At 41.0% G+C, this 24,545-nt stretch overlaps 2 protein-coding genes across 3 annotated transcripts in view; both read right to left on the bottom strand.

Moving 5' to 3' along the window:
- septin9b (septin 9b) overlaps positions 1-6,852 on the bottom strand; it is a 79,606-nt gene extending 72,754 nt beyond the window's left edge. Inside the window, exon 1 of the mRNA XM_061678985.1 lies at positions 6,707-6,852. Coding sequence (XP_061534969.1) covers positions 6,707-6,728 — 22 coding nt within the window. The 5' untranslated portion in view covers positions 6,729-6,852. The remainder of the gene's footprint in view (positions 1-6,706) is intronic.
- Positions 6,853-9,748: 2,896 nt separating this feature from the next.
- Positions 9,749-24,190, bottom strand: zgc:174863 (uncharacterized protein LOC100136852 homolog). Of its 2 annotated transcripts, none has more exons than XM_061680670.1 (8): positions 23,919-24,190; positions 18,826-18,905; positions 17,699-18,031; positions 16,694-17,008; positions 14,417-14,545; positions 11,735-11,779; positions 11,595-11,651; positions 9,749-11,514 (listed from the first exon to the last, which is right to left on the bottom strand). In XM_061680670.1, the coding sequence occupies exons 2-7, from the start codon at positions 18,899-18,901 to the stop codon at positions 11,596-11,598; spliced, it is 954 nt and encodes a 317-aa protein (XP_061536654.1). In that variant the 5' UTR covers positions 18,902-18,905; positions 23,919-24,190; the 3' UTR covers positions 9,749-11,514; position 11,595. The 2 variants fall into 2 exon arrangements, with proteins under 2 accessions (XP_061536654.1, XP_061536653.1); XM_061680669.1 differs by having other exon boundaries at positions 23,944-24,190.
- Positions 24,191-24,545: the final 355 nt, after the last annotated feature.

The following is a 24,545-nucleotide window of genomic DNA, read 5'->3' as shown; positions in this document are numbered from 1 at the left end:
TCATATTATTTAGAACCGCAGTATATCTGTTTGCTTCTGTCTTCAGTCCTTTGGCCATTTAGTTTTTTCTTGAAGGCCATGATTTTATGATTCACAGAGATGAACCCATGGCCTTGTTCTTTTCAACAGCTTCACATTCTACACCTCAATCTTTAAATGTCTTGTTTGGCTCATAATCACCTCTACTTTGGTCTTCTCTACAGGAGATTTGGCTGCTGCTGACGTCTTTGGTTACTATCGCTGTTCTGTTTTTGCCAGTGGGACGCTATACTGCAAGTCCACTATCTGATCTGAAGTTTCTGTCCAGACAACTGCAGTGTATGAAAAAGATCCGACAAATTGTGCAGTCTTCCAATCCCCCAAGGCACTTTATTCGGAAGAAGCTCGAGACAAACGCACCAAGTGAAAGGGTGAGATAAATTACTTTGATGTTCATAACTTCATACAGCACGCATTCAAGTTGATGTTAATTGGGGCAAAAACACAAATGCAGAGGAACAAGGACGCCCTCGTTTCGATGGCATCTGCGTGGAACATCAGGTGTTTTGTCTAATGAGCAAAGTGCTTCACGACTGGCTGGCTGCTCGTCACGCTAAGCAGCAGTGACGTGGCCTGTTTTCATCCTCGTGTTAATTACACGCCCAATTTTGTATTTTTTTTTTTTTTTTAAACGTCGGAACGTCATCGCCCACCCGCTCTATTTTTAGACACGGTGGCACATGATGTCATACTCGCATTTGCATGCGTGTGCACTCAAGCTGTGAGGATATACGAGACGTTTTATGACGGATTGAGAGGGATTCTCCATGTGTGTGGCGTTCAAAGTAGCAGTCGGGAATCGTTACTTTGTGCAGAAGCAAATTTGATTGTCATAGAAAATAAAAATAAAAAACTAGAATACACCTCGGTTCAAATCTAGATAAAACTTGATAATGGACAGGCGATTAATTCATTGTAATGTTTGACATCTTATCTTTAATGGGAAGGGAGAATCTCAGTATTTATTTAAAAATTTTTTTGAGCAAATAAATGCTAGTTGTCGCGGCATAACAATGTCATACCATCAAATCACACATTGAGTCACAATGGAACAGTTAACCCCACTTCAGAATGTCCCGACAGTCTAATCCTGACATCAGTCTCTTTAGTCTCTTGAGTAAAATACCAATAGATGAAGAGAAACAAAAATAAAACAAATCTAGAAATTCATAGAAAAAGGACAAGAAGGCACGATCCTAAATCCTAAAAATCCTTATTAGCAGTTTATCCCCGCTTATTCAAGAATTTTGCAGGTCTTTTTTCCCCCAATGCAATTATAATGGCCGTCAATCAGCCGCAGATTTTCGCTATCTGTGGCCCTGTGTCTATCCCCCCCGCGATTAGCGGGGGATGACTGTACACCGCCTCTCAGCTGGGATAGACTCCTGCTCACCCGTGACTCTAATGAGGAGAAGCGCTAAAGAAAGTGGAAGGATGGTTCATAGCCGAGCATGAATCATATTATCTTAATAAGAGCGCGAGCAAATGCGATGTGTCATTTCCTGCAGCGGGCCGGAGAGGATTGAGATAATAGCTGAGCAAAAAGTTATCAAGTGGGGATGAACGAAACTTTTTTTGCAGGGATGGATCTAAAGTATCTACAGCAGCAACACAATGAGCTTTTTGAACTCGCGGCCGACAAAAGCAGACCGGCCGATAAGAGCAGCTTAATCCCGGTGGATGTGCTCAAGCGCGGGAGGTTAAGGTGATAAGAAGAATTATACGACCCGTCTAGCTTTGGCAGCTTGACTGGAGATGGTGAATCGTATCGGAGGGAGTAGAACGCTCGTGTGGTGGCAACGTACGGCCAATGTGTGAGTCACACTCGAGAGAATGCAGACATTGTGGAAGAGAAATAAAGAGCTGTATTGACTCCTCTGCGTCCGGTACTGCTCTGGTAGTTGCTGGCAGTTTTAACATTGCAAACTTCCTCTTTAATAGTTTTACGCGTCAATTAAGGTTATTAAAAGTCTTTTTTCAACAAAAAGTGAGTGTCATTATTGTATTATAACGGATTTCAAGTGAACCTGACACACAACTCGGAGTTAACGTGATTCGGTACTGCTGTATTGGTTAGCTAAACTCTTCAATGTGCGTATGTGTTAGCCTTAGTGTCTATGAACTGAGTTAACCTTTATATTACTTTGCATGATTATTCATAAATATTCATTCATATCCAATGGTAAAGTAAGGATCTTGATTAAAACACATTTTAAAGAATATACTCATTATTTTCAATTTGAAACAAATGTTTGTTTTTAATTCAGGCAGACAATTGCTAAATATAATTCATTATAATTTCTTATGAATACATGTGTGTTAACAATAGTGCCTCCCAGCTGACAGAACTACAGTTAGTTCTATTTTGTAACTTAATATAATTAATTATAATCACAAACTCATATTTAGTAAGGATATTCTATTCAAACCTAAACATATATAAATTACGATATTAAATGTTATTTTCAAAATATATCAAATGGGATTAACAATCATTTTGTATTAATAGTATTTTTTTATCAATTAATACACCTAGATTGAATCATCAATTTTTCAAGTGAAAGTAGCTGAATTTTTAATACAATCCTTGCACGGGACATCTTTAGATTGCTCATGTGTACCTAATGTTTGGGCCATTGTCATATTGTATCGTTTTGTTTTTTTATTATATTTTACAATATATATCTTTAGTCATCGTCACGCAGCAGCGCAGCTAACTTTGAGTCAATTTTCCATGCAAATATCTTTTCCACTGTCGCCACATTATTTTTGCTGCAGTGTTCACTTGAACCTGCAGGTCAACATCAAGAACCCTCCCCTGCAAAATGGAATAAATCCTCATAACACGCTCCCGCGGGCAAACGTCCAACAAAACAAAGGAGTGTATTGAAAGACGAGGACAGGCCATGAGAAGATATAACGCAGTCGACTGTGATCTCTCATGCGTACGAAGTTACAACGGTGGAGTAAAATAAATAAAGGGAACAGTGCATTCACCCGGCGAATCTCCCGGTTTTATTCAGGGTCGCTGGAATTGAAAGTGGAGAGTAACGCGAGTCCATTTAGCTCGTCAAGTCCAACATCCTCCCCATAAAACATCGCAGCAGAGTTTGATTGGTCAGTCTATTTATTGAGCTTTGATTTATTAAAAAATAAAAAATAAAAAAAAGAGAGAGAGAGATAGAAAGAAAAAAAAAAAAAAAGGTATGAAATTGCGTTTAGAAATAACATTTTGACTTGACCTGTCTGTTTACATCCCTCCTTGAATTCTGCCGAGCAACAAGTGATGCTGCAAAAAAAAAAGTCGCACGTCATCACAAAAACGAATCGAAGCAATTATTAAAAGGTTACTCAGGACAGATGTATCACCTAAATATGGTTAGTTTTATTTCATGCATTTATAAAAGCAGAATAAAATGTGAAAACCAATAGAAAACAACAAGATTTATCCATAGATCTTTTCAAATCAATACAGTGAATTCTTTTTTTTTTTTTTTTTTTTTTTTAAACAGATCCAAATTAGAATGTACTTTAGTAGATAGTAGAACAACGGAATTAAAAAAAACATAAGAATAAATACAAATATTTTTAATAAAAATGTACTTCTTTAAAAACGTAAAAACCAGTCAACGACATTGATGCACTCCTGCAGTGCCTTTAGAGCAAACTGGCAAAAATAAAAATAAACAAAATAATAATCAATAAAATAATAAAACATGTAATAGACTTCCCAAAAGTTAAAAACAAATTCATGCTTAGTAAATATAATTTTAAAACAAAGTATTTTAAAATTAAAACAAATTAAATTCATACTCATAATCTCAATTCAATAATTTTTTTTTTATTGAGCAACAACTACATTTAAATGTAATGAATTAAACAAAATAAAACTTATTTTTAAAACACGTTAAATGCAACACAATTCGACTGAATAAATCAGATAAGTCAATTCAATCAAAGTTGTGCTGTCGAAGCTCTTTCTTGAGAGAGCATTTGACGCCTTGCGGTCAAGACGTTGAGCGTCCAACCTGCTTGGCAGGACTTCACAGCGAGCGCATCGCCTCTGGTCTCATGCTTCCTCTTTGCCACAATCTAGCGCGTGATCCAAACCATCAAAGTGAACCTCCGAGACAACTCAAACACTCTTTGCGGTTCTTCTTTTCTCAAGCCGACAGATATGTGATGAGTCTCCTAAAACGCATCCCAAAACTCACCACCTCTCTGACCTTTATGTTCCCTGAAAAGGTCAAGAAGAGATTCCTTGAGGCCCCGCACTGCTGCTGTGTATTTATTGCATGTGACTGCACACCAAACGTGCGTGAATGAGTGGGCAATATTCTCTGGGCCTGGATTTCATTGTGCCCTCTTTGCATCTGCTTGTGCCCGTTTTATCCGGAGTGACGCTGTTTTTTATTTTGTTTTGTTTTTTCACACCCCTCCCAAGAGTCTTTCCTGTGTGGTCCCAAATGTTGGGAGCACATACACGCAGATGGGACTCAGAAGAGAGGTCGTTGTGTAACATGTACACCAGAGCTCACAAATCTGCTTTAAAACACTTAATAATCACTATTTACATTGTTTGGCTCAGGCAAAAATGGAATGAACCCACTTAATAACTCTAAACATGTCGATAAAAGCATCTCCAGGTACAGTAGGTGGATTTTCGTGGCGATTATTCTTGACCTATCTTTAATTTTACACGCAACAAGGGCAAAAATGAATTTGCAAAAACGTATATCAAATAAAAGCCATTCATGAGTGCTTTCCAGATATGTAACTATTTTCACTATGCCCTCATTTTATGACGCAATGGCCCAAAAAAACTTGCCCATTTGCTCAAACATGAAATTTCTACCGTTGATTTTAAAATCTGCTTTTTACAAACCATATCGTCATACCTCATATTGAACACCTGGATGAGGGCTTTCCAGATTTCTAACTATGTTGCCAATACATCCTCAAATGATGATCCAATAACATAAAACATTAAATGCCAATCTCCACCACTTGTTAGGTCCAAAATTGAATTTATAACCGAGTATATCGACTCATACGTCAAATGAAAACCCTTGATGAGGGCTTTCCAGCTATATAACCATTTCCCATTATGCCCTCATCTGATAATGTAATAGCCCCCCAAAAAAATGCTAGTTTGCAAAAATCTACACCGTTGATTTAAAGTAACTCCACCATAAAAGTGAAAAAAATATTTTTTTATTAAATTGATGACAATTACATCAATACAAAATAAAGTAACATTTTTTGTCACACTTCATCAATTGAATGCCGCTCCTTCTGGTGTGCCTGCGTTGGCCACCTGGGAGCAGTATAAGACAGATCGATGGATATAGTGTTCATTGAGGCATTATGACGGATCCTACTTAAGTTCTAGGCAGTTCTGCTTGGATCCAGTAGTCAATCATATTACAGTGGGGCTAGTCCTACTTACAACTCAAGCGGGGTTAATTTAACAATAACACTTATATGAGACGTCTCAACTCCTCTCTCAGCTGTACGACACTAATGTTAGTCATTCTACGCAGAAGATAAAACATGACTGTGACTACTGTTATATTGTCTGTCTACATTTTGGTGCGGCACCGTTTATGTTCAATCCATTGTTTAAAGGGTTACAGCACCGCAATAGATGCTAATTAGCATTAGCATTCAACTCGCAGAATGAATCTTCTTTGTTTTCTGTCTAGTTTGACAGTAAACTTCAACTGGGAGTTGCATGACACAGCTTGATCTTTTTGAAAAATGTTTTCACTTTTGCCAAACTGCTGCTTATTGTAAAACGCTCTTGCCTCAAAAAAAAAAAAAAAAAAAACTCGGTTGACTCACTTGTATCTCAAGACACTGGTGTAATTCATTATTATTGTCAATATGGTCTGATATTATGACTAAATGGCCCCCAAAACAACTTGTTTTGTTTGAAAATGTCAATGTCTTTTTTTTTTTTTTTTTTTGTTTGAAAATGTCAATGTCAACAAAAATGTCAAATGTCAAAATGTCGAAAAGAAAACATGTTATTCACAGGATAATTATTTGGCCCTAGAGCTTTTTAATATCCAAACCTTCAAAGGCAGGTTCACATGCAAAGCCAAATATGACTATAAATAACCCCAATAATAATTATGACGGAATATTGTATGTCATATTATATAAGACCCATTTAATAATATTAGATTAGGACAACTTTGAATCTTTTACCACAAATGCCATGTTAGGTTGTGCAGGTGTACCTAAAAGTGTCTGGTGACCGTGAGTGTCTGTACACAGCCCCCCCCCCCCTAAAAAAAAAATGTAAAAAAATAAATGTAGCAATAGCAGAGCACTGTGGAGCACAATGGGGGCAAAGCCCAGAGGCGGCTGGTGCATCCACAGAGAGAAAAAAGGTCATGGTAAAAAAGGACATCTGAAATGAACATCTGACTTGAATTGCCAGGGGACCCAGAGGTGCACCCTAGGGTGCGCCTTCATGCTCAACTGCACTCCAAAACCAGCCCAAAAGAGAGGCACTGGAATAAACTTTAAAAGGCTTTACTGTAGACATAAATCTATAAGGTAAAAAAATATAAACTAAGCTTCACAAATAACACATTGCTATGCACACACACGCACACACGTTTCATCTATTAAATAAAACACTTGCAAATGTCCTCACCTGGATTTGGAGTTTTCTTCATGCTAATTGTTGTCCACTCGCACGCGTGAAGCAAAGGAACAAACCTTGTTCACTTTCCACGCACTCGACGGTCTAATTAGAGCGCGACTCGGTGCCACACACAGAGCGGGATGCGTGCTTGCTGATTGGCTGTGCAGTGAGGATGCTGGGATGCGAGACAGCACGCGCCTATTAAAGGGATGGGGAGTGGGGGGGAGGAGAATCCCCCCGTGATGTACACGTAGGAGGTTTTAGAGGAGGGCTTTCATTACAGTGATACAGCCTCGGTAACCTGATATTAATAGTATGCCAGTGGATTTTTTTTTAAAATGACATTTTATGGAAACTTGACTGTTTACCCGCTTGTATAGAAATACAATGGTGCCTTGAGATATGATCTGTTCCAGCCTTTCACCTCCCCCCCCCCAAAAAAAAGGAAATATTGTAATAGCATTTTTATTTTTTTTCAGTGAAAACAATAGCACTTCATAATATTAAAATTTGAAAATAATTCAACAGTTTTTTTTCACACTGCATCAATTGAATGGCCATTGTGTTGCTCTTTCTGGTGTGCCTGCCTTGGTCACCTGGAGGCGGTATGCGACAGACAGATATACTGTTTATTGAGACGTCTCAACTTCTCTCAGCTCTTCAGTACAGCACTAATGTTAGTCATTCTTTGCAAAGGATAAAGAATATATGACAGAGTACTGTTGTACTGTCTGTTTACAGATTTTGCTGGACTGTTTGTGTTTCTTAAAGGGTTATAGCATTGCAAAATGGTGGCTATTTAGTATAAAACGAGCAGACTGTAAGGCCAAGCTATTTGGTTCTTTGAAATACACAACGTGTCACTCTTTGTTTTATGTTTAGTTAAAAGTAAACTAAACTTCAACTGGGAGTGGCAATAAACAGCATGAAGCCTCTTTTTTGAAGAATTGTTCACTGTTTGCCAATTGGTATTGCAATGTGAATTGAGTTGATTACCGCAATACAGTGCTCGTATCTCCAGCTTGTAAAATAAACAAACAAATACATGAATAAAAAATAAATAAATCAAGTGATGGCTTGTATTTTTAAATAAAAACTCTGAAGAACTTTTCTTTTTTTTTAATATCACAAAAATATCTTTAACAGGGCTGTGTGGACTTTTTATCATCATTGTACACAGGTCCACACAGTAATTGACAAGTGGAATTAAGCGACTTAGTGCTGCCTCCAAGTATGAAAAAAAGAATGCGTGCATATTTGTGGGCCTTGCATATCTGCAAAATTCCTCCGGCCACCGCTCGCTCCGCCACCAGTCGTCAAGGTTACGAAACGTACTCGCCGTTGGTCCAGCATTATGTGGGGTGGGACGAAAGCTGGCTCACCTGCATGAGACGGGGCCTGTCCCTTTAAAACTCCTTCCCTACCAGCCCTCCCAGTTAACATGGATATTTGACTTCAAAAGCCGTCAATGGCAGTGAATGAGTTTGAAACGGGTTAATTTCAGCATGACAAGAAATAGGTTGTGTAAAATGTACAATTATTCTCGATCCTCAATTAAGACGCCTGGGAACTGTTTTAAATTGTGTGTGTGTGTGGGGGGGGGGGGGGGGGGGGGTAAAGTGTCTCCGTTAGTGATGACAAGCAACAGGGGTCCCATTTGAGTCAGAAATTCCATCTCAGCTTTGAATACAAATTTCTAGCCTGAGTTGGTCTTCTCCCCAAAAGTACTGTCATTAGTTTTAATATGCCACTAAAAATGAGGCGAGGCTATAGACCCCCTCTACAAACTTGTCAGGCCCGCCCAAAATATTTGGTGGCATGTGTTTCAACCAAGGCTAAGGCCCACTAAACATCAAAACCTACCGACGCCACTGTTGTATTTTAAGATTTTGAAAAGAGCTCTTTGATTGAAATCCTACATTGTTTAGTTATCAGATACTTCCTGGTGGCGATCAAACTGTAAAACGACCAGAATGAATTATGTTTTATCATTGAGTATTTCTCAATAGGATTTCTTTGGGATTCTTAAGACAGCATCCCCGGCTGAGAAAACACAAAACACTATTTATTTATTAGTGTGACCGAGATATTAAATGTGACGTCAATATTATTTTGAATCAGCTCTTGGGAGGAGAAAGAAGGGAGCAATATCAGTTGGATACAGTTTGTAGTTTACGATTCTGGTGTTGAAATAATGACTTCACTCCTGCTTTTTGGAACACCAACCATTTGTGGATGTAATTTGTACTCATTTGTAATGAGTGGACAAGACAAGAAGAAACGTGTTCTTACCAATGATGGTGCCGACGACGACACTCGGAAACACAAAGGTATCCAAAGTCGTCTCCACGCGTTTTGCAGTCCATTTGCTGCCCAATACTGCTCCCTGCCGGCTCGACGACACCTCATACTACTTGGCAAGTTTTTGCCTCCCTCCGAGGATGAGACATGAAACCAACGATCCACTTCCGTTGTACAAAAAAAAAAAAAAAAAAGACGTGATACGCAACTTCCGCTCTTGACCAGGGCTCCTCGGTTTACGATTATCCCGACATACGAGGTTACGAACGGTGCATCGACGTAAAGATGACGTCGTCACGTGGCGCGCGAAATTGTGACGTATACCTCAGGATTACCTTTCACACATCACAAACACTACTAGTAAGTTCTCATACACAATGCTGATTTTTCCCCCCCCCCCTCCACCTCACTTACTACTAAAATGCTCTCGGAGTAAATAATAAAAAAAAAACGATAAGTCGTGTGTTCTTAAACCGATGACTCCCTGTAAACCCTCTTAATTGGTTTACATTACAGTCCTTGTTCATCATTAAATTGAATAATTGGCAGTTGTTGTTTAATTGCTATTTTTGTGTTTTGTTTCATTCGTTTGCGCTGTCATTTTTTTCCCAATGTTGTTAGTTTTTTTTATGGCCACCAGATGGCAGTCTCGAATTTTGCTGAATTTGTTTGAAAAGAGGGATCAAAATCCCATCAGTGGCTTTCTCGTCCCAGGTTAAAAAACAAGCAAGATAATCATTGTATGGCAGGAAAATCATTTTAATACACAAAATAATCCAAGAGCGTTAAGAAACTGGTTAGGGTTACATACATGACATTTTACATCCCATGCATGTGTTACTTTTTCCAATAAGGCACACAAAAAAAAAACACATTTCGGTTATTACAAATTTTGCATTGTGATGTGCATATAAAATCAAATATCAAATTTAAAACTCCATAGATTGCAAACAAACATGCCCAAATAAACTTTCATCCTGGTGGGGAAAAAAAGATTAATGTACAAAATACAAATAAAACAATATAAACAAGCACCAGTGTTATGTGAAATTAATGATCAACCATTTTGTATCATTTAGGACTCAGGGGCGTCAAACTATTTTTTTTTGCCGGCCATATTGTAGTTCCGGTTTCCCTCAGAGGGCCGTTATGACTGTGAAACCATAAAAATCTTTAATTGCCTCATCATATTTACACGTGAAATTTATGAACTAGTTTTGGATTCAGAAATCAAGGGTAATGGTTTTTTAACTATTGTTCATGTTTGGTAACACAAAAATGCTTGCAGTATCTCAACATTATGATATATATATATATATATATATATTTATGATATATGACTATTTGAAATTTCGGTGCAGATTTTAACAAGAATCATGGAAGTAGACACACATGAGTTGCCTTCGCGGGCCACATAAAATCAAGTGGCAGGCCGGATCTGGCCCCCGGGCCTTGAGTTTGATACCTGTGATTTAGGTCAAAGACATTAAACATATCTCATTCTGATAATCTGCATTTTTTTAATATACTTCCTGAGTGTTACCAAATCACAAGGCGCCTCTCACGAGAATCCACTTGGAGGGCTTTAATTTAAAAAAAAATGTTTTTAAAATGAAGATACAACAAGATAAGGACTATTTCTCTCCATGTGAGCGTATGTGATGAGAATTAATAATGGAAAACGAAAATAAAACCAGGATCTTGGAAATTCCCAATCTTTAGAGTGGTCTGGAACACAGGACTGGAAACATTTTGATTTCTTTACAAGTGGTGCTACATATATAGTCATGAAATGCTGAGCATCGATTTACGCACACACACACACACACGTGCACACACGCACATGCGCACACACACACGCACACAAATGGTCATAAAGTATCAAGATAGAATTAGTAGTGTGAGTAACAGGCTTTCTTTTTGGTCTGTTTATCCTCTGGGGTGAGTTATGTAGAAAGTGAAAGAGAATTCAAATTATGCACACGCACACGTGCACACGTACACACACACACACACAGAGAGAGAGAGGTCCTGCCTGCTCCTCAACGAGTCCAAATTAAACAAGGAAGCTACATTTACTGCATGCATATCCTGTAATTCATGTATTCCAGTGAGTGGAATACATGAATTCCAAGTCAGGTTCAATGTTTTCTCATCGGTTTCGAACTGACCCTGCAGCCAAAGTGCTTCTGCTACTCTTTGCGTACGGGTAATTCATCACTTCACTGGCATGACGTCAACAAATGCGAGCAATGGAGAGCGTTCTGCTCAGGTGGACAGCGAAAGTGTTAATGCTCAGAATTCATTTACAACACTCTCTTATGTAGAAACCTCATCCTCTTTCAACCACCCAGCCTCAATTTACTGTAGCTTGATATCATTCAGTGATTTAAAAAGTTGCGGCTCAGATGAACAATCATTATAATACTTTACAATTTATTGATCTCAAATAGCAGTCAGTGATGGACAGGGCAAAAAAGTAATGCTGAGTAGTGATTCCGGTCATGCAGTGTCGCCTAACAAAAGAGAGAAGTGCATGAAAAGCATAATTGTCGCTAAACTAGTAACTAAGCAGACATTTAAGTGAAATAAATACCTCACGCCTTGGTCTGCTGGCTTTCATGGTTCACCAAAGGATGATCCTGTTGATAACCTTTATTGAAGAACGTAAAACATATGTGAGAAGGAGCTAAATTGTTGTTTCATTTAAAAAGAGTCACATCTGCGCAGGCTTACCTTGCTCTGAGTCTGTTCCAGGTTGAAGAACCGGTTTGCGGTTTCCTGAAACAAAAATAAAATCATGATTAGTGAGAATAACATTTTGGGATGTAAACTGGACTAAACTAGAATTATCGCCAAATCAAACCACAGAAAGTTAAATGTCATAACCCAGAATACTGTACACCCTAATCCTGGGATTGATTGTGTAACCTGGACGACCCCAGATAAACTCCATTCCAAATCCAAGAAACTGCATGAACCCAGGTTATATTTTGCCCGCCCCCTCTATCATACAAATCGTTCTGAATAAACCTGACGTTTAACAGTTCAATCATAATCAGAATGTAAACTGATTTGAAAATAGCCCAAATTAAAGTGTCCAAACCCAGAATATACCTTAACCCTTTACATTGCCTAAAAACAGGACTAGTCCAAAATAGACATCAACCCTGGTGGAAACTAAGACTAAACCTGAATATAACCTAACCCTATGATCCATACTAGACTAGACACACTGACAAAAATATTCCCAAAACTAAAGTAAAAGTGGCCTAACCCAGATTATGGCCTAACCCTAAAATCAAGATACTGTATAAACTGCAACAGTCCACAATAAACAGTGACCCTGGGGTGATAAACTGGAATAGCCCTGTGAGCTACAACAAAAACAGACCAGAATATACCACAATCCAAACCCTGGGATGTAACCTGGAGTCTGTACTGTAACAGATGAACGCTAATCCAAACTGGACTAACTCAGAAAATAATCCGAAACCGAACCCTAATGTGCAAGATGGTGAGGGTCGCCCCCCATTTAACCACATGTGTATATCTGAGGCTACCGTAGGCTGCTAGTTGGGGATTCCACTGACAATTATCAAATCAAGTACGACATAGCCAAAGTTGGAAGCATGTTTGAATTAGCATGGAATGAGATGGGGAAACCTGTCTGTGGCTACAACATGAGCTAACCTGCGGACCTCCTCCTTAGCCATTGTCAGTGTTACTAAATTAGGGCTGCATGGTATTGGACAAAAAAAAAATGACATTATGATTTTATATATTTTTTTGTTAAAATATTTATTTTCATGCCCAGTTATACTGTATAGTCTTTAGCACTTTCCTAACACGATGCATTTGTTTTTAATTAATCTATTTTACACATTTTAATATATATATATATATATATATATATATTATTTCTATCATCTTTATACACTGCAATCCAATCTGTTGCAACTTGCATTCGTTCATTACATTCTGAAGTTCAAAACTGTAAATGCGGGCATGTAATTGTTTCCTGTGTCCTCATTCATAGTTACAGTGCAGTGTTCCCTCGTCACTTCGCGCTTCAAGTCTTGCGGCTTCATTGCTTCGCGGGTTTTTCCAAAATATTCATAAAAAAAAAACTAAAATAAAAAATTTCATCAAAAAAATAAAAATGAAAAAATAAAAGCCATGTCAGCAGGCATATTGCGGAAAGACGTGCTGTTTCATGTCGATGCACGGGAGAGAAGGTTTCCCGGCATGCCAAACAAAGAGATGAGTTGACTCAGAGGCTTTGTACATGCCTGTACTGTACTGTACATGCCACGGGCACTCAGACAAGGCGCATGATTGGTTCCCGGCGCGACATCGACCAAGGAGAGCACGAGTGGATTTATCCCGTGAGCTGATTGGCTGCGCGTCATCGCAGCCTCACCCAGCATCTTCCCTTGTTGTGTCTCGCCAGTCTCGTCCACGATGTTGACTGTCATACTGTATCTTAGTGTTGTGTTTGTGACAACTTTTAAGCGCTGTGCCCCTGCGAAAGCTTCCCCCGGGGGCGCCCAAGCGATAGATATGATCAAAGAGGGCAGAAGTTATGCATCTTTGGCACCCCATTATGGCGTGAATGAAACTACAGTGCGGTACATCAAGAAAGAGGAAGCAAACATCCGCAAAACTGCTTCAATATGGAAGCGAAACGTGCGGTAACGCCGCATAATAAGAGCCGGGGTGGTGTCCATGTGCAAGGGAATTTTGAAGCAAAAGAAAAAAACAAGACAACAACTACCCATCAGCATGTTTTTCTCCAAGGTAAAACCCCAGCGACACCATCAGCGCCTCCAGCAGAAGAATCTCCGCGTGAACCTAAAGCCTCTCCGAGTCAGGGTTAGCCTCTCCTCCGCCGCCAACGCAAGCCTCTTCGCCTCTCTCAGAAGGCAATGTTGATGAATGGTAATTACTGTATAAGGTTTTAGAATTAAAGATTTTAGTAAATACGTGTACTGTTGTCATCTTTGTCTCAAATATGTAAGGTATAAATACTGTTTACATATTTTAAACATTCTGGTACCCACATACACAAAAATTCATAGTGGGGGTGGCAAATCCTACTTTGCGGTTTTTCACCTTTCGCGGGGGGTTCCGGTCCCCATTAACTGCGAAAAACGAGGTACAACACTCTGGGCTGCTCCAAGTGTGTAGTTTGAAGGGTCATAATGTACCGTAACATTGATGCAAGTCTTACTCGAGTTTCCAACCAGGTCCCTCTGCTGGTCACTTATTAATATTACATTTGATTCACTGCATATTCGTACACCAACATTGTAGGACCCTGCGATGTGACTATTGTGCACATGTACTACATTGCGAGGACGATGCTCAAACGATATACTGTATTGCGCAACCCTACTTTAAGTACAGTATACTTACGGGCAGGACACTTCTTGTTTAGCACCAGATAGAGCAGCAATCCGACACCCAGCGACCCGATGACCACCACTGGCGCCACTACTTTGGTAGCCAAATCCAAGCCTTTCTCTTTTGGATTTTGTCCTTGCCCTAGAGAGATATAAAATACAAAACATATTTAAAGGTTTGGTGCATCTGGGTAGGGCTGACAATTAGTGGAAAGAAAAAAATCCTTTGTGACACAGAAACAAAACAATTGTACTTTCTCTTTCTGTCTAGAAGACGTTTGACTGGTCACACATTGTTCCAGGAAATCATTTCTCTTTTGACAGGGAACAATATGGTAGGCGGCACCAGCTCAGATGTAAAGTGCATCATAACTTGAAAAACATAACTTGAAAAACATTTTAATTAAATTAAAAAAAACACAAGTGGCTCACTATCTTGAAAATGCTGAATTTCAAATGTAAACAGGCAAAGTTTGACAAGTCATGCAGTTCAAATTTAAGCCAGGTCAAGTCTTTCATGAGTTTTACCCAAGCAAGTCCAAAATCCTAAAAAGTGGCAACTTAAGTTTGTCTCGAGTCAAGTCATGTGATTTCGCGGGTATGTTTGAGACCCGCCCACCTATATTCGCAATATAGAAATAAACAAATAAATTTGATCAAATAAATAAATAGAACACACTTTGTTAATGTATTTGCACACACAAAAAAATTGTAATTACTGGACGTAATGTAGTAGTTTCTGTGTGTTCGACAATTCTGCGTGTGACTTTCTGGGTGTGAGCTGTGGCTGGCAGCAGCTCCTACGTAAGTGTGCTCATTGCGTTAGTGTTTTACTGTTCTGCCGGCGTTCGATAAAGTTCAGTCATCAGTCATAGTTTTGCCAAAATTGGCAATTTTTCACAAATTCTGCTATGCACAACTGCATAAAGCGCATATTTTGATGATGCAGTATGGTGTGGATTTCTGCAACAGATACAGTACGTTCCACAAAATAAATAAATAAATGCGATATTGGGGAAACACTAATGCAATTTCAGATCACGCATTAAGGTTATGACCTTGTTCTTGTGAAACTAGTTGAGTGACATGAAAGGATCTTATCACACCTCAGCCAGCATGCAGCTGATTTTCTTTTCTTTTGTTTAATTAGAGTTCCATTGAAAGGTTAGAAGGGATCTGATGTGGAGATGCGATGCGCCACAGTGATACAGCACATCAGATGCGAAAGCAAACATAACAAATACAGCAAGTCGCAACAATCCGATAAAACTGTGACGGTAGCTTTCATTTCTTATGGAACCGCCGTTGTTTACGAGTTTAGGATTTTGTGATATCCAAGCCCCGCCCACTGCTGTGGCATCTATCGCCACTAATAGACGCGCTCAGTTTCTGACGAGCCACCTGTCTGGAACGTGGCAAGGCTGATCGGCGAGATTACAAACTTCAGTAACTCGTAAATCTGATTAATTTGCCAGATTAGATTAAATCAAGATGCTCGTCATGTTGGCAAGATCTAAAAACAGATACTTTTTTTGTTTGTTTTTCATGAACCAGTACCGGTTCATTTCTGGCAGGACGAGTTCCAACTTCTCTTTCACTACCATACAAACCTTGTTTTGCCTCCGAAGTAACATTAACAACATTTCTTCTCCTAACGCTCCTTGTGAAGGCTGCCCCTTGTTTTGGAATAAGCCAGAGCTTATTCCAAAACAGAGGAAGAAAAAGGAAAACGCGCAGAATTAGAAGATCATTAATAATTGCTGATAGAACTTCTTCCCCATCAAAGTACATTTGTCAGTGGTGTTAGGTGGGGGGTGCTGAGCGAAAGCCCGCTTACGAAAAGGACTGCCCGCCACTGGGAAACGCCAGAGACGGGCTAACGGATAGCCTCTATCTGGCGGTTTCATGACGCTTTAAGCAACGGATATTTGAACACAAACGGTGCAGCAACATGTGTAGGCAGATAATATAACAATACTCACAGGTGTATATTGTTTATCCTTTGCGAAGAACAACTAATATTACTGCAGCTTACTGAGCAAACGTGACTGTCTCGATGTATATCCGTATGTCTGTTATACTGCCCCCAGGTGCCCAAGGCAGACACACCAGAAGGAGGAGCACAGAGTCCATTGAATTGAAGCAAAAAATAATAATAATGTGGCCCAAAATGTTGAATTCTTTAAATTCTATTTCATTGTGTATTTAGGCCCAGCTACCAAATGCACAACCTGCCACTGCTTTTGTGGCATATTTTTACTCAGTGTAAAAGCGAAAGGCGTTGGCCTACCTGCAGACCTGGCCGAGTCGGGTATCGCCAATGCGGCCTCGTCGTCTTTGCCGCCGCTGGCGTTGAACACCACGCAGGTGTACTCGGAGGCGACGTGCCCCGGCGACAAAGTCAGCTCGCTGGACAGGTTGAACAGCCCATTTCCCATCACCTCGGCCACGGTTCCAGTTGTTCCGACCCGCCGCGCGTTCGGACAGACAAACCAGCCCAGTCGGCCCTTTGGGTAGCCGCCGTCGGAGCGACAGGTCAGGGTGACTTCCGAGTTGGGGGTAATGTCTGCCGGAGTGGCGTGGATGCTGGGTCTGCTGTATTTGGCTGCGAGGGACAGTGAAAGTGACGATTACGAGACGCAATTGTATGCACATTTAATTGAAGACAATTAGACAAAAACATAAAAGTCGATGTCAAAAAAAGTCATTACAAGAATAAATTCAGAATATTTAGGAGTATAAAGTTGTGTAAAGTTATGAAGTTGTAGTACTGCCAGAAATTTGTAATTTTACAGGAATAAAGTTTTACTACCAGTTTAAAAAAAACAATTTATTTTTTTTGTATTCTGCTTTTTTGGTACTCAAAGTCACTTTATGAGAAGAATTTGTCATATTGCACGAAAATGTTTTTTCCCCCCAAAGAAATTGGCAATTGTATGCAAATTTTATTGTAATATGACAAGAAACAAAAACATGTTTCAATTGAGGAAAAAAAGTCAATAGTTTTAGGAGAAAAAAGTTGTATGAGAATGAAGTTGTACTGCTCCAAGGAAAATGTAAGAATCTTGCAAAATAAAATTGTAGTACCACCAGAAAGTTGTAATTTGACACAAAAAGTCATAGCATATAAATCCTAGTTATACGTTACATACATTCTATGCGAATAAAGTTGTAATCTTACAAGAGTAAGGTTATATTTTCCCCCAGAACAAAAAGTCTGAATTGTAGTTCCAATGAAAATGAAAGATTAGGCATGTAGAGTAATCAGTCGCCCGCGGGATAACACGAGTCTCACCCGTGACACGAAGGCTGGCTGAGCTCTTGTGCGAGCCGCTGTCCGACATCACCAGGCACGTGTAATTGCCGTGCGCGGCCACGGAGGTGTCGGCGATCCGCAGGGACACGTTCAAAGACTTGCTGTTCCAAGACGGATCCGCAAACGAATAGCCCGGGGTGGGCTCCAGTTTGTTATTGTGAAACAACAGCAGGCGCACGCCGTCTTTCTTCCAAGTGACGGTGGTCACGGTCAGATCTTTCACCTCCCGCAACGTCTGGATCACGCAGTCCACCACTGATGGTCGACCGTACTGGCCCACGTTCTCATTCTGGCAGACCACCTCCATGAAAACTGTGGGAAAAAGAGGACATTTCAACGTGACGTCACACGTACGTCTGCGTGGCAAAAGCCCCAGCCGACGGCACCTTGAGAAAACAAACCCGAATATGTAAACAGGGTTAATGGCTTGAATGATGATTTTAGCCTTAGCGTGAGGTAAACTGCGTGAATTGCTGACGACTCATATGAGATGACTAAGGTTGGGCATCGAGAATCGCCAACTAGCCAAACTAGCAACTTTACATCACAAAGAATTGGGACAAAATTCACATAAACGTTGTCTCACAGTATCACAAACACTGGCCTTGTTCCTCATCGGTGGGAAGGTAAAGGAATCAACGTTTTACAGAGCATTTGGTTCCATTCGTTACTTTTTCATGCCGTCTCGTTTTACTTTTGTTTTCACCGGCGTCGTGTGAAGTCACCATTCGTGCCAAAATGCTGAGTTCCGGTGCGTACCCTTCAAAATAAAAGGCTACAAGCGTAAAACAGGAAGTCAAGTTAAACCTTGCACATATAAACCATTTGATGTGATAAAACAGTCGCAAATAACTATTTTAACAATGCTATATTTAACTTTTAGAACTCTGAGTCAAATATTCATTTTAGTCTATGCTGCGGGCTGCTAAGAAAATGGATTTTCATCATTTTGATTGATTTAAACCATGCAAACTTTTTTGACTCAGCCCCCTAAAAGAATCGAGAATCGTTTGGAGCCGGAATCGAAATGAGGAACTGCTCTAATTCAAACGATGCCCAACCCGGGAGATGACAGATGCTTTCATATTTATAAAAGCAGAACTCACCGTTCAGAGCATTTTGCCCGCTGACGCAGATCACCATGAGCAGCCACAACCGGATACTAGCTGGAGACATCGTCATTGACCTGCAAAACGAAGTCATTTCTTTTCAAGACAGCCACGTCATCCGTGAATTGATGTCAACGGACGGAATTCAAGGATTGCACAAATCCTCTTGGGCGCCATCCAATCTATTTAGTTGTTATTCAGTTACTGTGTGTATTCATCTGAACAGGTGCGGACTATAAATAAAGACCAGGTTGATCATTTAACAGTGCACTAAACCAAATGAGCAATTGGACTCAGTTGAGGCAATTATTCCCAGTCTAAACACCAATTCTATAAAGATCCCACTGAAAAGAAAAACAATATACTTCACAAATTCAATTGTGATGTGAAAAGAAGTTTTTCAACACAGCGACCCCGGCCTATTTGCAGCATAATATTGTGTGCTGTGACCCCACATTGTACATATTGTATATTATTTTACCCCAATTTCTATCTTGCCTGCTCTTTTGTAGTTTGGTGGGATCCGAAACAGACCACCCTTCCACCTATTGTGAGCGTTTGCTCAATCTGATACCTAACTGCTTTCACTTTTCTTTTCTAAAGCACGCAAATTATATTTGCTCATGCAGAGAGTGAAAGTTCCTGGACTGTGGACCAGCTTGTTAACCAGCCATCACATTTGCCCCTTCAAAAAATGATAAACGTATGTATTTATGCCATATACGTGACAATTGGTTTGTTTGCAATGTTTGCTGTTCCAGTTTCAAAATGGCAAGAGGCACTTTTTAATGACAGCCGCTTGGGAGTAGTAGGGACACGCTTAACATTTTTTTTCTCCTGAATTACAACTTTATTATTATTTTTTTGTGGTGCAGCCACAGATGGGTACCAGTGAAAGCGAAAAGCAAAAGCGCGATAATAACCACAGAACAGGAAATGGGCCGCACACTTGTACATTCACAATATGCCTACGAAAGCGACAAACTATCAAAATCTATTTGTGATTATCCATTTTATTACACTACTGTGCAGTTAATAAAGGTTGGATTTCACTCTGACATTACGACACTAAGCGGCCATTTTTGTTGTCGGTTAGCGTGTCTCGTTCTGACCCATGCGTCCGATGTGGTCTGGTTTTTATTTTGTTTTGTTTTTTCCCCCCACTGTAAAAGCAAAGTAGGAGTAGCGGTGTCAAAGGAGCGCAGCTGTGAGGCCCGTCAGGGCTCAACACGGAAACATGAACATTCCCACATTCTTTCATACATATGTAGAAAAAAACAAATTGTAAAAAAAAAAAAAAAAAATGAAATAAAAAAACTGCTGGCACGTCACCAGTGGCGTGACAAACAACAACGAACCCTCAAGGGGGCTACCGTATACACACACTATAAAAATACGGTTGGTTGGTCAACGTGTGATTTACTGCACAAGCAAAACTGGTTATCAGCAGTTAATTTTTCATGACTCACTTCACTAAACAGGTGACAACAAGTCCGGATCGCATTGGTTTTTTTTTTTTCCTTGAGAATAAAACCGCCGTGTTGGCATTATTAGTGTGACAAAACGGGGCGCGGTGTTATGTGAAAAGAATGTGTAGTGTTGCCAAAAGTCGTAATGTTGCATGAAAGTCGTGTTTGATGAAGAATACGGTATTATTACAAAGGGAGGAAAGTCGACGTTATGAGGGAAAGAAGAAAAAAAAAAATAATTACACAGGGGATCCTCAGTTGACTAGTCTCGCTCGACGTAGGAGGTTTCAAGGTTTTGAACGGCACGCAATGAACGCAGAATATGCAGCCACGCAGCACAACTTTGACGTTTTTTTCATACAAATATTTACTGTATATAAATATAAATATTTATATATATATATAAATATATATATAAAGCCCCAGTGATTGAAAGATACATTACACTAAAGAACAGTACGGGCGGCCCTGGAGAAGAGCAAACAATGACTGCAAGAAGTAAGTAAAGGCAGCCAATCACAGGGCACATACAGACGGGGGAAAAAAAACTTTCATCATCACCTCTCACGCTGTTTTCTCATGTGCAGTTCCAACAACAGGCAACAGCAGCAAAATAATTGCAGCTTGGACAGCACATACCTCGGGTCAAACGTTTTCCAAATGAGGATAAATCACTGCGTTTGTGGCATCTTTGGAAATGTTCAGCGTAATTGGCTCTGCGATCGCCTTCGGGGCTCCATTCATGTCATATGGAAAACAATGTGAAAATGATTCCATTCGTATTGTATGTTTCTTAGCAGGAACTAAAGTCGCTAGTCACTTTTTTTGTTTTGTTTTAAAACAATAGTCAGGAAAGTTGCTAAATATAGTGACCACATTGCCTTTGCTTGTATAACTGCTAAACTTAAGCAGCTTCGCCAAGCTAAGGAGGATGCATATCAGAGCGGGGACAGGGCCCTGTATAATCGGAGCTAGAAACCAGCTTACGAAAGAAATGAACATTGCAAAGAGGATCTATGCAGCAAAGTTGGAAAAACAGTTGAGCGCAAACGACTCTAAATCAGTCTGGCATGCATTCCAATCGCTGACTAATTACAAGCGACGATCACCCCAAACTGAGAACAATAGCACACTAGCCAACGACTTGAATACCTTCTACTGCAGATTTGAAAAGGACAGTTTCACACCACACACCCGCCCGGCCGCACCCGCGACCACAATAACACCTCTGACTTCTGCGTTAACCATCCATGAACAGGATGTGAGACGCATCTTCAAACAACAGAAGATTAACAAAGCGGCGGGCCCGGCCCATGTGTCCCCATCCTGCCTCAAAGTCTGCGCGGACCAGCTCGCTCCAGTCTTCACTCAGATCTTCAATAGATCTCTGGAAATGTGCGAAGTTCCATCCTGTTTCAAACGCTCCACCATCATTCCAGTCCCCAAGAAACCTGCAATCTCGGGTCTGAATGACTACAGGCCTGTCGCTTTGACATCTGTGGTCATGAAGTCCTTTGAACGTCTCGTGCTGGACCACCTCAAGAGTGTCACAGGTCCCCTGCTGGACCCCCTGCAGTTTGCCTACCGAGCGAACAGGTCTGCGGATGATGCAGTCGACATGGGACTGCACTTTATCCTAGAACACCTCGACAGTGCAGGGACCTACGCGAGGATCCTGTTCGTGGACTTCAGCTCAGCGTTCAACACCATCATCCCTGAACTCCTTTCAACCAAGCTTCTCCAGCTCAGCGTCTCACCTGCCATCTGCCAGTGGATTTACAGCTTTCTGACGGGCAGGACACAGCAGGTCAGGCCGGGGGAGGCCACCTCATCCGCACGCAGCATCAGCACTGGGGCGCCCCGAGGTTGTGTCCTCTCTCCGCTGCTCTTCTCTCTCTACACGAACGACCGCACCTCAGCGAACCCGACTGTCAAACTCCTGAAGTTTGCAGATGACACCGCCGTCATCGGCCTCATCGAGGACGGTGACGAGTCTGCATATCGACAGGAAGCGGAGCGGCCGGAGCTGCGGTGCGGCCGACGCGACCCGGAGCTGAACACGCTCGAGACTGCAGAGATGATCGTGGACTTCAGGAGGCATCCTTCGCCACGTCTGCCCCTCACGTTGTCCGGCTGCCTTGTGTCAACCGTCGAGACCTTCAAATTCCTGGGAATTACAATCTCTCAGGACCTGAAGTGGGCGACCGACATCAACTCCGTCCTCAAAAAGGCCCAGCAGAGGATATACTTCCTGCGGCTTCTGAGAAAGCACGGCCTGCCACCGGAGCTGCTGAGACAGTTCTACACAGCGGTCATCGAATCGGTCCTGTGTTCTTCCATCACAGTCCGGTTTGGTGCTGCTACAAAAAAGGACAAACTCCGACTGAAACGGACAATCAAAACTGCTGAAAGGATTGTCGGTACCCCCCTACCCACCATTGAGGACTTGCACGCTGCCAGAACTAAGACAAGGGCGTGCAAAATCCCCTCGGACCCTCCGCACCCCGGTCACCGGCTCTTCCGGCTCCTTCCCTCAGGTAGGCGCTACCGATCAACGCAAACTAGAACTAGTAGACATTCCAACAGCTTCTTCCCTCTTGCGATCAACTTCTTAAACACCTAACCTATAATTCCATTACAACAAGCTGGCAATTTTTTGACTTGTGTTCGTTGTCACATTTCTGTGGGGCCAATTATTTATTACTCGTGCACTCACTGTAGTTGTCTCGCCATGCTGCACTATTGGCATATACTGGCCAGTCATGCCAGAGTAGCATCTGCTCCATTTGCACACTGATTGAGGAGTATCTGTAACATTTGCACAACCAACATTGTCCCAGATGATCGCACTACTCGTCACTTTATACCGCGTACACTCCTTGAAGTCTCAGCGCCCTTTGCACAATGGTCATTGCACCGGACTATCGCAATATTAGTCATTCGAACTGCTCTAAGTGCCCGAGGACTCTGCATCTTTTTGCACAATTTTTTTTTGTCAATGTCTTTATGTCTCCAAAGTGTTCTGTAAATTGACTGTCTGTTGTACTAGAGCGGCTCCAACTACCGGAGACAAATTTCTTGTGTGTTTTGGACATACTTGGCAAATAAAGATGATTCTGATTCTGATAAACGAGCTCCTGTCTGTTCACAGCCATGTTGTGAGTGGAAACAGTGCACGCCAGCGAGTGACAATGGATTAAGCCATTCGGCAATTTTCTATAGTTGACCGGGGGCCACCGCGCCGTCCGACCCGGAAACTGAATTTCACTTAATACTGAAATTCACATGGTGGATACGCTACAAATTGATGTTTGGCATTGGATTATGAGAGGGTCCCCGAAGGTCTGACCACCTCTGGTTTAATCATCACAATTCATCTTTATGATGACTTTAATGGGATGACGAGGGTTACACATTTACAGAAAAAAAAAGTGCTGGAATTGAGCGCAGAGTGAGAGGTCACCGAGCCCACCTTACACATAGACGATCGCTACTGTACATCAATTTAACTACATTGTGTTTGTTTGTTCCCCCCCCGCCCCCCACGTGAATGGTCAAAGTGCACACTCATTAAGTGAACATGATGTTTAAAGCCAAGCGAACATAAATGGTCAAACCCACGTTGAAAGTGAACATGTTGACTCACTTAAACCATATCGTCGGTGGGTTGTTGTCAAGATGGACGTTCCAGGCAGGCGAGTGTGCGACGGACCTCGGCACTCTCCTGTCCTCTCCTCTCAAACGGCGGCTCCCACTTCCACAGACTTCGTGGTCGTCTTCGGGGTATCGTTGGCCGAATGACTCTCCGAAATTCGCCGCCCGTTTTGTTTTTGTTTGCTTACTTATTTTTACTTTCGGTATGAGCGAGCACACTCGCCGCGCACCGCGTGGGCGGGAGGGTGAAACCAAAAAAAAAAAAAAAAAAATGGCGGAAATTAACGACACGAGAACCACAGAATCAACATTAATTGACCAACACCTTTAAATCCCAAAATAGTGTGCTCGTTAGTAGGAACCAAGTGTAAATAGTTCCTGAAAGAGATTTCTTCAGGTGTTTATTTTTCCAACGACGTTTCCTTTTACCTCACAGGCTGCAGTGCATTTGAAATGTGTTTGAGCAAATAGTCGTAAGATTATAAGAAATCAAATTTTTGCGAGAATACAGTTGTAATGTTGAGAAGAAAGTCACCCCCCCAAGTCGTAAAACACCCTTATCTTGTATTACACCTTTATCTCAAAATATTGACT

Source organism: Phycodurus eques, chromosome 6 (assembly GCF_024500275.1).
Source record: "Phycodurus eques isolate BA_2022a chromosome 6, UOR_Pequ_1.1, whole genome shotgun sequence".
Taxonomy (NCBI): domain Eukaryota; kingdom Metazoa; phylum Chordata; class Actinopteri; order Syngnathiformes; family Syngnathidae; genus Phycodurus; species Phycodurus eques.
This window is presented reverse-complemented; position numbering and strand designations above follow the sequence as displayed.

Coding starts and splice junctions, on each gene's coding strand:
- zgc:174863 (XM_061680670.1), bottom strand. CDS start 18,901: ATGACGATGTCTCCAGCTAGTATCCGGTTGTGGCTGCTCATGGTGATC. Junction 17,009..17,698: donor AGCCAGCCTTCGTGTCACGG/GTGAGACTCGTG, acceptor TGTCCCTCGCAG/CCAAATACAGCAGACCCAGC. Junction 11,780..14,416: donor AAACAAGAAGTGTCCTGCCC/GTAAGTATACTG, acceptor TTTTTGTTTCAG/GAAACCGCAAACCGGTTCTT.